At 34.4% G+C, this 13,015-nt stretch overlaps 1 protein-coding gene across 10 annotated transcripts in view; it reads left to right on the forward strand.

Annotated features, from left to right (window-relative positions):
* The window catches only part of Hipk (Homeodomain interacting protein kinase), a 138,339-nt gene that overhangs the window by 43,854 nt on the left and 81,470 nt on the right, over window positions 1–13,015 (forward strand). For 7 of the 10 annotated variants that reach the window (XM_069839994.1, XM_069839996.1, XM_069840000.1 and 4 more), the window contains 7 exons: window positions 583–774; window positions 1,448–1,747; window positions 4,400–4,603; window positions 6,594–6,662; window positions 8,530–8,685; window positions 9,713–10,076; window positions 12,393–12,619. In XM_069839994.1, the coding sequence (XP_069696095.1) occupies window positions 583–774; window positions 1,448–1,747; window positions 4,400–4,603; window positions 6,594–6,662; window positions 8,530–8,685; window positions 9,713–10,076; window positions 12,393–12,619 (1,512 nt within the window). The remainder of the gene's footprint in view (window positions 1–582; window positions 775–1,447; window positions 1,748–4,399; window positions 4,604–6,593; window positions 6,663–8,529; window positions 8,686–9,712; window positions 10,077–12,392; window positions 12,620–13,015) is intronic. The other 3 variants (XM_069839997.1, XM_069839995.1, XM_069839998.1) reach the window with 3 other exon arrangements.

Here is a 13,015-nt window from a genome sequence, read left to right on the forward strand (position 1 = left end):
TGCACCTAGTGAAAACTTCCTGTCAAAACTGACCGCATGCAGCTACCATTAATACCGCATGAATTCGGGCAGGTTATAATGGGATGGGGAATCTGCCTGCATTCCAGAGGTCTATGATAGAAGGGGACAGTAAAGGATTTGCCAGATTTCAGCAAAATATTTCGTAAAATACTTTGGTTCTTAGAAAATTGTATTCCAAATTGAGGTTGAAAATGACGTTATATATGAGGTAGACGCATATACGTTTGTTGTATTAAGCATGTAGAAAAGCATATGTTTTATGGGGAATTAGTTGGGACCACAGAATATTTGACGTTATAGGCGAGGTGTCTCACAAAACGAGGTCGCTATAACCAAGTTCTACTGTATATGAAAAACAAAAATTTGTGATGTTTTCTTCTGCGAAGTTAGTCTTACTTAAAAATAGATTATGTTACGAAATGACTGGAAGATAGAGATGGAAAATAATTTTGAAGGTGGTACTATTATGAGTCTGTCATTCAAAAGGTTTCTTTCTAGTATCCAGAGTAATGTGACATGTTTTAGAGACGATTGTGTAATTTTGTGTATTGTTTGTTACAGACGCCAGAAGAACATGAAGCTGAAACGGGCATCAAGTCAAAAGAGGCTAGGAAATATATCTTCAACTGCTTAGACGATATTGGGCAGGTGAATGTACCCACAGATCTCGAGGGTGGAGAACTGCTTGCCGAGAAGGCAGACAGGCGAGAATTCATTGATCTCCTCAAAAGAATGCTCACCATGGACCAGGTAGCAATATTTATGTCACTCTGAATTTATAGCTTTGGATTTTAGTATTTTCAAGTTTTGGGCTGTGCACACCTTCTCTCTTACTTTCCTTTCTTTCTTTCTTCCTTTCCATACTTTACTTTTTCCCCTTTCTTTCCTCTTATTTTTCTTTCCTTTTCCTTTTTTCCTTTACTTTAATTTGTTCTTTAATGTATTCTTTTTTCATATTGTCATGCTCTTTCCTTCTTTGTTTCTTTTTTATTCCTTTATTTATTTCCTTCTTTCCCCCCTCCCTCCCACACGTTTTTCCTTTCTCGTTCCTTCTCTTTTCGTTTTATTCTTATTTCCTTTATTTCCCATTTCAGTGCTTTTTAAGATGGAAAACAAGTAATTTGAACTGTACAAAATAACAGGATATGTCTGATACTGTTTCAGGGGACATTGCTTGTGGAATAGTGTATATTTTACATTTTTGTTCTATTTTTTAAAAAGCCTGTTACTCAAAAGTTAATAGTAAAATCAAAATGGAAGTTGGAAAAATTTCCTGAAGAGAGGAGGGGATATATATATATATATATATATATATATATATATATATATATATATATTTTTTCGGTGATATATACAGGCTGCTTATTTTTACTGTAAAATATTGACTTTTGTCTGATCTATAATATGATCCTTTGTGTCTGTTCAGGAAAGACGAATTACCCCTGGTGAAGCACTCAACCACGCATTTGTAACACTGGCCCACTTGGTAGACTATGCACATTGCAATAATGTGAAGGCCAGCGTTCAGATGATGGAGGTGTGCCGACGGAACGGCTACAATAACTCAGGCTCAAATTCACACCACCAAGCAGCACAGCAAGCTCCGCCCCTTGTTGCCAACTTCGTTCCAAGTTCAAATGGCAATGTGACACTGACATTCAACAATCAGCTGACGAATCAGGTACAGCGCCTGGTCAGAGAGAGAGCCACCACCTATGACAACCTGGTTGGTTATTTTCAAGCTTTTTATACTCTTTTGTTAATTGTAATTTTATTTGTTCGTTAAATTAATTTTATTTGCTAACCTTTTCTTTTAACTGTGTTGCCATCATTCCATTTTCCATTATATGTGTAGTCTGGACCCATTTCCGACAAGCTCATTTTGCTGTGATAATAAAATTCATCCTAATCTCAGTTGATTTCACAACTGTGAATTTCTAATCCTTCCCTGGCAGCTGGTTATTTAAATGTCACCAGTGTCCTGGCAGACCTTTCAAACTGAATGCACACATTCAGATTTTCTTTTAGTTGCGTGAACAGATATTATTACTTTTATCTCAGATTTTACAGATATGCTTGAATGTCAATGAGTACTTCAAGTTTCAAAACCATTTGATCAGTTATAACTTAATAAGATAGAAAAAATCGTACACCATTGCGTGAAAAAACACCTGCACCAAGCAGCTGGTGGCATGGCTTGAGCATTATGTCATGTTGATGCCAGGGAAAGGGATAGAATATACATGCTTAAGTTCCCAAGTTAACTAGTCACATGAACTAATACTGTTGTTGCATTTCCTTTTATTGCATGAAACTTTACCCTTGCAATATACATTGTTTATTTGTTACAATCTATCAGTATCTCTGAAAAGGTAAATTGATAATTGTCTAAGGAAAATGCTTTCTCTTATGGAGAAAGTTAATTTAATTCGCAAAATGGGGGAAAAAAATCCAAATGCAAAGATATCCGAGATGGTGAGAAGAAGACTTGATTGGCTCTCGGCTTCCCCTTATGTTTTCCATTTTTTGTATAGTATTGTTCATAATTTACTTATTGTAGCTTTTTTTTGCAAATTGCATTTTTGCGAAAGTATTCGACCAAAAGCAGCAAACCCCTATTTAACGTCAACCCCCCATTTTAGGTTAATTATTCAATGTCCCCCCCTCCAAAAAAAAACATGAACTGACTAATAAAAACAAACTAAGCTTAAGTGCCTCTGAAATTACTAATGAAAAAAAAAATTGGCAAGTAAATTGTTCTGTTTTAACTTGTAGCTAGTGAACCACATATCCATTAACTTCCTCTTTGTATATTCCTTTCAAATGGCTTATTTGACGTCCATTTGGAATAATTTCTCTTTCTACGTCAAAGACAGATGTCAGTGAATTGATATGTAAAATTGGTATTAATAATTGAAAATAATCCCTGAAAGTACATTGTGTGTGTATGTATGTACATGTGTGTATAATATAATATAATTTCATCTTTTGAACACTCGATAAAGTCGAAGCTTTGTAATTAAATTGTGTAACTGTATTTCAACTTTTGATGTATTGTCGTCTTTCTATATCATTTTTAATTGTAATTCAGTTTTGTCACTTTTATAACTAAATATCCAGTAATATAGAAAAATTGTAAATAATTGCAATAGTTTTTACTTCTAAATATTCATTAGAGAATAGTATGCAAAGAAAACATCAGATTATAAATAATAATAATAATAATAATAATAATAATAATAATAGGATTTCTAACAACATGCAGTATTAAAATTTCTTAAAATGTATTAAATTTATTATTAGTAAACACACATTAACAATAAACTGTTGTAAACGTACAATATATTTCCGCAAAACCACATTAATAAATTTTTAAGTACTGTAGTTAAATTTACAATTTTCATTTCAAACACACAGTAACATTGATTCATACTATGGATTGCAATGCAAGGGCTTCGTTATGGGGGTAGAGGGGTACTCCCCCCCAGACAAATTAAAAAAAAATAAATAAATAAAATAAAAGGGGGAAAAAAATTGCTATTCTATTTTATTAATAAAATAAAAATTAATAAAATATCAATTATTTCCTTATCAATACAAATGTTCCTAGTTTATTATGTCTGCATCTTTCTGTATAAGCTCTATAAAATTTTAAGCTTTCCTGCTCCCCCTGGTGACGTCCCTGTTGCAATGCCGTGCCAAAAGATTGTATTGTATTAAGAGATGGGATCATCCCCCTCCCTCACCCCCCGAATCTAGTTCCCTTTGGATAGGAAGTAAAGGTGAGAAGGCTTCAAACAAAAGTTGCTGCCATTTCTCTTCCATATCAGAATTGAACACCACTAGTCTACTTTCTCTTTGAACATTCTGTCATTGGTGGTAATGAATTTCTTCTTACAGGTGCTCTCATTTCGAAAATGGAATTTGCACATTCCAGACCAACAGGATCCACGAAGGTGTTTGTAGACAATATCTGTAGTGTTAGCAATTGGCCAACTATTTGGTGCATATTACCTATTCATATATTACTTAGTTGTTGGTGAATAATAAATTTTGCACTATTCATTTTTAAATTTTTGTGGAATTCACATATTGTTACGATTATACCCATTTGCTGCTGGAAAACCACTGAGGATATGTCCTGAAAGTAATTCTGTTAGACTATAGCTTTGAATATATTTATTTTCATTCTTCTGCATCAAGGTGAGCGAGTAATTCATTGCCAGTACTGAACAGTTCATGTTACGAGAATTCAAGGAGAACTTTGCAATCATGTATGTGATGTTTCTTACCTACATATTATGTGTCTATGTCATTAGATTGTAGATAGTGAAGTGTGACATGTATGAGCATTTTAACAGATCTTCACTCTTTGCAGTACCAGCTTTACAATGGCCGATCTGTGGCACGTCAGTACACTGGTGCTGCACGAGCAGACCCCTTCCACCAGCACCAGTTGGTGTCCTCCATCCTTTGTCCACCAGGCTACCAAGGGATGGGCTCTCCTGCAAAGCATGTCACAGTTGTTGCACAACAGCCCCCACCACAGCTGCAGATTCAACCTCCAATCATATCACAACAGGTAAGATGTTAATCATAATTAGAGTCCAGATTCGTATGCACTGAAAGTTAAGAATTACACCAAGTGTAATCGAGTGGATGTTGTCTTGATTAAGAGGGTTTTTGAGCCTGGTTCACAAAATTCCAGAATGTAATAATAGAGAACTTAGTCACAAGGATTAGACAATGCATCTTGTAAACTGCGCATTGATTTGTAAGTGGGAATGAGGAGAATTAAAAACTGTTAGTAGTTCCAAAGGGAAGTACTGAATGTTACGAATGGCATCTAAAAGGAGTGGGGGCATGACTTTCATGTTCATAATATACTATACCAACTAACAATATTAACTTTTATGTTTATAATATACCATACTGACTAACAATATTAACTGTCAGTGCATATAAATTTGGGCTCAATTCATAATATAATGTACACTTTGAAGTTTCATACCATATTGTTTCCTGTATTTTTTCCATTTTGTACAAGTGACGATATTTCACATAACAAAACCAATGGGCTCAGGTTCACTTTTCGATAAAAAAGATTAATCTTCCTCCTTTTAGAACTGTTGTTTCCCTTGTTTTGTGTTAACACTTTTTCCTTTAGAGAAAATTTCTTTTTGTAAAAATTCATTTTCTTCTCTTCCTCCTTGCATAAGATGAGAGAAATGAAGTGAGTTGTCCATTGCATTCCCAGAACCATTCAGAGAAAATAATTGCACTATGTAGGATTATTTCTAGTTTTTGTAGCAAATTTCTCTAACCCCAGTAAGTCCCAATAGACTCCAGCCAGGTAGTTACTATCCTTGGTCAAGAGTACCTCATTGTTATAGAATTAGCGCCCCTTGCCATAAACACATTTGTTATGTGTAAGTGAACAAAAAAAAACGGTAATATATTTTACCCCGAGGGGCCAAATTATTAGACTAATACTTTTTTTTTATCGTAATATAATTTGTCACATCTACGGTCAGTGTAATTCACAGAGTCTACTGTATATTGTTGTAAATATGATTGTTTACATCTTCTGGTATATTTTTCCGATTGGATAATTTTGTCTGGCTGGATGTTGGTACTATTGATGTTTTAATTATATAAGTTACTGCTGTAGAATTTAACAGTCTGTTCTCCCATTGCCTGCAAAAAGACCGGATATAAACCAAATTGAAAATCTGTGGTCTATACTGAAGAAGAAACTGAACAAAAAGAAGCTTACAACAAAAGATGAACTCATTGAAGCACTGTCTGATATCTGGCTAAATAATACAGTACTGATTTTCAAAGAAAGTGTCAAACTTTGGTTACCAGCATTCCTTATAAAATCAACGTGTTAATGAAGGATAAGGGAATGTTCACAAAATATTAGGAACCTCCAGACTGAATTTTCTGTTCATTATTTCTTCCGATAAATAGATCTTTGTTCCACATGTAATCACTTCATTCTAATAATTTGGTCACTTCTGTGATCTCAATATTCATGTCACTTTTAAATTTCAATTTTTGTAAATAGACAAATATTAGAAATGATTACAATATACTCATTTTACCTTATTTTTAGTTAGCATATAATGCATTTTAAAAGTATTAATTTAGAATGCTCTGTTTTTTAAATAATTAAGTTGAATATATCACTTATAGCTGAATATTTCACAGTTAGTGTATGTGTGTGTGCTGACGGATTATAGGCTAGAAGATGAGAAAGTCTGGAATTTAGAAGTGAACTACATTATGTACTCCCTTTTAGATAAGAATCCAATCATGTAGACTAGAAGAACACATTGAATGGACAGATTCAGATTAAATGTACTCATTACGGTATTATAAACCTAAAGGCCAGTAGTGACCCAACTTGAAATACTAAAAATAAATATGCAGATGAAACAGGCCTTTGAAGCTTATTATGATAGTGATGGTGATATAAAAAGTTTTAAAAGGATGTTACAAAATATTGATAATGAAATTAATTTATGCCGAGTACATCACGTGAATGGATTATTTATGCTTTGTTTCAGGTTGCAGCCCAGCAACAATATGTACCTGTATCTATGGTTGAGCAGAGTGGTCGGCAGATGTTGCTCACTGTAAGTGTTACATCCTTCATTAAGCCATATTTATTGATATGTGACACGATATAAATTCACACCTACCTTAGTTACAAAAGTATACATATTGTATGACCATACTGATTTTGTGCTAAATTTTAGCTTCTAAGACATGTAAATTTTATCTGTTTTCTTGTCATCTCAGTGTGCTACTCAAATTTCAGAAAAATCTATTTGCATACTTACCGACTCCAAGGGGGTTATATTTAATATAATTAAATATGTACCAAACCTATATGCACATAGAATTATTCCACTTCAGAAACAACTAAGTAAACTAAAAGAACTCCAAAAGGAAATAACATTTCAATGGATACCTAGTCATTGTGGTATACCTGGAAATGAGAAAGTCGATAATATTGCAGAACAGGCAACATATTTGCAACCAAGGCCTCTTCAAGTGATATCTCTATCCAGTGCTTTTGCTTCAGTAAAGTCTCATTTTATGAACCTATGGATCAACAATTGGCTCTCTTCTGACAAAGGAAAAATTTTACAGTCTGTACAAAAGAAACCAAATGACCTGGAAATGTACAAAAACTTGCCCAGACATGTTCAAACATTTTAATAAGAGTCAGAACAGGTCACATTGTCATTCAATTGTACCTACACTGATTTCACATTTCTGATAATCTTACTTGTCTGTGGTGTAATAATCATGATGAAGATCTGGAACACATTCTTCTATACTGTCCATCCATAAACCACAAAAGAAGTAAATTAAAATCATCAGTAGCAGTTGTAGAAGACACAGCCCTGCAGTATATATTGACTACACCAGGCATCTATAATGAACACCGATCAAAATACCCCTCATTTCTCGTGAAAAACAACTGAATAGACTACAGTGGACTATAGTGGACTTTGTGTTGTTAGCAAACTGCTGGATACATTAAGAAGATTGATTGATTGTCATCTCTTTTCCCCTGTCCTGCTGTGTGTGCATATAGTTACCGAGTTTCTTCCTGTATTATGATGTACATGCTGTTTATCTGAATATCAGCAGCAAAATATTTTATAGGCAAGAGGTTAAGAAGTAAGAATTCCTTCAGTTGAATGTATAGGCCTACACTTCCTGATGTTTGTGCAAAATAGGATTACATAGCATGAAGATAGTATACAAGTGACATTCTTCAGAAAGAAATGAGCACACAAAGTTAAATCAACAGTACAATGTAATTGCATATAGGTAGTTATTGTGAATTCTACTCAGTATGAAATTAATATGAAGGAAAATTATGTGAAAATTATTTAACATCTTAGAATATATTAGTACTTGGAAAGAAATGTAAATTTTTAATGTTAGAAATAATTTCCAGATGCAGTGAATTAGTAGGCAGTAAGCTATATTGGAAAACCCAGTGACTCAATTACTGTAAGAAATTAACACTAAATATTAGTGAAAGTGACAGTGCTATGTATGATGAACAGTGGCAGATTGACACTTCCGACTGGAGTTACTAGAGTATAATTAAATATCAGCTGAGGTTTGTGTTAAAGTAATCTTGCTATAATAAAATGTGTGAAATGATGCTTCTGCCCCGCTGTGCTGAAGCTTGTAGTTCTTTCAGCCACCGCACCATAGGAGGCAAACTATGTAAAACCCATATAACATTGTAACAATTCATTAAAGCATAGTACCGTTGTTAGAAAAGGATACCTTAAGCAATATTAATGTAAGTTAAAACTAGAAACTGAAGTCTGTTTGGTGAGTTTATGGTCTGCTAAAAGCTAATAATTTAAAAACAAAATCATTGACAAGTGATTGGGAATAAGAAGACCATAAATTTATCAGATTGGATCAGTAGATGAAAAATAACCAAGAAAATATATTTTGTGTGTGCAGAATGCAGTGCAGACTTCTTGGCCAGGCAACAGACAAATGGTTGTACCATCATGGCAGCAGATCCCACCCCAACATGCTGCTATCCAGCAACCCCTCCTCTCAGATGCAGGTGACTGGGGCCGACCCCTCATCGTTGATTCCAGTACAATACTGCAGGTACTTTCTGGAACAGTTGATGTATTCAATTCAAGTTGATAGTTTTAATTTATTCTCTTCTTTCAATTGTAATGTTAAATTGGAAGTTCCATTTGTTAATTTATGATGTACCCATTGATTTATATTTTGTAACATACTCTTTGTCAAGTATGTTTGAATAACAATAACAACGATAATGATGATGGTAATAATTACAATAATAATAATAATAATAATAATAATAATAATAATAATAATAATATAAATTTTGTGTTTAATAAGATGATGTAACTAGCCTATATTGGGAAGCAAGAAGGAAAATGGTGTAACTACCAAGATCCTGGTCATTGGAAATCATCATTTTGTGTTCAATATTAACTCTCATTTAGACAGTCTGCTATGACAGAAAGAATTTTCAATAGTAATAGTATCACTACAAAATTACACAAATTACAGGAGAAAATCATGTTAACGAATTGACCCTCTTTAATGATGAAATTAATAATATAATATTATTCTCTAAAAACTGGGACCACAGAAAACTGGAAAGACCTGTTAAGAGATGGCTGTAAAACCAAGATAGAGCACTGAGTCATGTCGTTTACTTTATCATTAGCTCTACCCTGTCAGCTAGAGTGATCATCTGACCACTAACATATTACCATAATCACATACAATATTGTTTACACTACCTCCTTGTTTTCATAATCATATGTGTGACTACCTAAGTTTTATATCTCATGGTTTATTCTTCCACATTTGGATAGAGCTTTCTGTACTGGAGATGAGAATGATATGGAATTGCGAAGAAATTGCGAGATGATGGCAGGAGAAATTCAGAGTACAGAAAGAAATCTTGCCCCAACACTTTATTCACTAAAAATTCCACTTGGATTTGTCATAATGAATTCTTGTATCCAGTATGGAAAGCTACATTTTAGCTATTTGGAAAATGATAAGGATTATTTGTGTAGTTTCATTAAGTTACAACGAATATTCAAGACTCTAGTAATTTTTCTTCATGACTAATTGTCAAATATTATTTCAGGAGCATAGGCCTGTGTTTCCTGTGGACGTAGCCACCGAAGTATATGATCCTTCACTAGTTGATCACCACAGTAACCACCATTCATCAGCCACTGTGGTGAACACAAGTGGCTCATGGGCCAACAAGCGAGGTGTCTCCAAGAACTCGCATCACCACAGCAACAGTCAGCACAATCTGGCTGTCCCTCCACAGCAGCAACAGCAGCAACCACAGTTGCAGCAAGTTCCGCAGCCTGCTCACCACCATCACCATCACCACCACCATTTAACAGTCCCCAACCACCGCTCTCAGCAGGATGCAAAGAAGGAGCCAACACAGCTCAGTCCAGTCAAAAAGAGGGTCAAGGAAGGTACTCCACCTTCAGGTATGTTGTCTAAGGTTATGCTGACTTTCATATAGTCGTCCTGTTGTAGAATTTCCCCCTCCCCTTCCCTAATGAAGAGTACTTGACTGTTCGTTTCAATACATTATATTCATTTATAGCATAATGAAACTGGCTTCTAAAGGTTGCAATTATGTTGAAATGTAATAAGACTAAAAAAAGGAGCAAAAGCACACTTCTTATTTTGATAGCGTTTATCTCAATTGCGATATTTTCATATTTTAGTAAAATATTTTATCATATCTGAGTCCAGAGGAACTATGGTAGACACTAGACTAGTGAGTGAATTGTTCTCAGCCTTTTTAGGTTCAGGACCCTCCTTGAAGGATATTAAACTTCACAGGATCCAACAAGTTAAATTAGTACAATTAAAAAAAATAATGTTGAAATTTAAAATAAAATATGATGAAGGATGGATAGAACAGAGAAAAATTCTCTCAGCACCGGGATTCGAACCTAGGTTTTCAGCTCTACATGCTGACGCTTTATCCACTAAGCCACACCAGATTCCAGTTCTGATGCCGGATCGAATCCCCTCAGTTTAAGTTCTACCTCTCAGTTTTCCCTTTAGTGGCCTACCCTCATGTACTGTGTCACAGAATAATTATGTGACAGCGGCACAATGTCCAATGCACTATCTACAGAGGTGCACTCATTACAAGTGACTAAGTGGCCGGGATCTGATGGGATGAGCACTGTCTTGAATCACTAAGTGTCTACTTATGCATATCATATTATTATGATGTACCAAAGTACATACGATATTTCAGTGTAGGAATTGTGTGTTACCATATGCATTACAATTAAAATAATATGTTCTGTACTCACAGACCTAGTGCCAATAATGGTTGTCCTGCCATTTTTGCATAAGTTGGTGTATGTTGGGCTCAGGGTGGTTAACTTAAATTGTAAATCTGAGCATGCATCATGTTTGTTTCTTGTATGTACTTGTTTTTCACTTGAATCAAAAAGAAAAATAATTTTTCATACAAATATGATGTGGAGAATGGCATGAACAACTTTAATGCCTCATCCAAAAGTTTCTGGATACTCACCTCTTAATGATATCAAAAAAGTCGTTAAGTCTGAGTTTAAAAAGTGTAATTTTACTGCGAATATCACAGGTGTTATAACACAATTATTGTTCCCTTAGTTTTACTGACAAAAATGTAGGAATGGATCTCGAATCCAATTGAATTCACAATAACTTTCCAGGAAGTAGCTTTCAGTCTTATTATTATTGAGAGCAGGGAGATAATACAGAATCATAAAATTCAGGTGAGGAAAGGTCTTTGTCATTTAGAAGACTCTGAAATAGGAAGGCAGGAAAGTTACTACTTCTGACATACTCTGACTACAATTTTTTTTTTCTAGAATGCCTTGATTTTATCATAATCTTACGACACAGTGATGGTTGGACCATGAAGGGATAGGTTGAGTGAATTGCTTATATTCACTTCTCATTTCATCACAAAGCAAAGTAAAAAAGACAGATTTAATTGACAAGCTTTTATGAAGTTAACACCATAAATTCACTCGATATTGAATGAAAGCTGACTAAATACTGAGGTCATTAATGTTAAAACGCGCTTTTATTTTCTCTTTCACGTGATGTTATGCATAGATTGACCATTGTTACATATATAATTTAATTTATAAAATTCTTAACAACAAAATTAATTGTCAAATGGGACTTTGTGTTGAGTTTTGAATTTGAATTTATGGATTCTCAGCTATATATTCAATAGTAAGTGATAATTAAAGATTGATTAATATTATTTAAGCGCATATTTCCATTTTTAAACTATTATTGCTTTTGTGGAACAGGGACGGAAAGAGTTTAACTTGAAAGGTTACAGTTAAAAAGTGTGTGGTTCACTTTGTATGTGACGCACAAGCACAAAAAAACAAATAATTTATCGATGTCTGAGAAGTTACTGTTATTGCTGTTGAAAAATTCAGGCGATTATTAAAAGTTATATTCGAAATGTAAAGGAATAAATTTAAAGAAATTACCAGAACAGAAACCGATTTTTCAGACATTTGTGTTGGAAATCTACATTATATAAATTTTTTGTGGGCCTCTTGCATGACCGATCAAACATTCCCTAGAAACCCACCGGTGTGTCGGGACTCATGAATTGAGAATCACTGCACTATACTACCGAGAATGTTTAGTATTGCTTTGAATTGTTTTTGTGAAGAAGTGAAACTTGTGAGTTTAAGATTATTATCGTGGAAATGAAATGAACAGTATGGTTAATTAGGTGTTAATGTAAAATTTTAACTTAATTGCAGATACAGTAAACGGGTACAATACAAACAGCAGTACTAGCAGTAGCAGACGTCGGCATTCACCTGTTGCCAGCAATGGCACTCACTGGCAGCAGCAGCCACAGCCTCATCACCACCAGGTTCATCAGGGTCAGAGTTCCGTGGTCCAACAGACAGGGAAACATCACAGCCATGCTGTACAACAACAGATAGAGCAGCATCCACACCAGGCCATTCAACAGACGCCACAAGTAAATGACAGCTTTCTTGTACTAGTGTTGTCTCATAAATTGGTATTTCTTATGCATTCATTTGGAGAACTGCACTGGCGAAAAGGTGCCCACATTTCACACATCAGTTATTCCTTTCATGAGCTCTTGCACTAGCAGTATTAATCTCTACTGTAACTTCACGAGTTAGATTCACATGCATGCATTTTCAGAAAATACAAGTGATAGCAATCTATTCTCTTTTATTCCCTTGCTTCGTGACTTTACATAATATTGTCGCCAAAATCTGTATATTTAGGGTGACCAGATTCACATCGATTAAAAAGAGGACACAAAGCTTCAAAAAGGAGAACGTCATTCGAAAAAAAAGAGAACAGAAAATATGTATGTAGATTTAGGCTTATTATAGATGTAGTT

Source organism: Periplaneta americana, chromosome 11 (genome assembly GCF_040183065.1).
Source record: "Periplaneta americana isolate PAMFEO1 chromosome 11, P.americana_PAMFEO1_priV1, whole genome shotgun sequence".
In the NCBI taxonomy this organism is placed as follows: Eukaryota; Metazoa; Arthropoda; class Insecta; order Blattodea; family Blattidae; genus Periplaneta; species Periplaneta americana.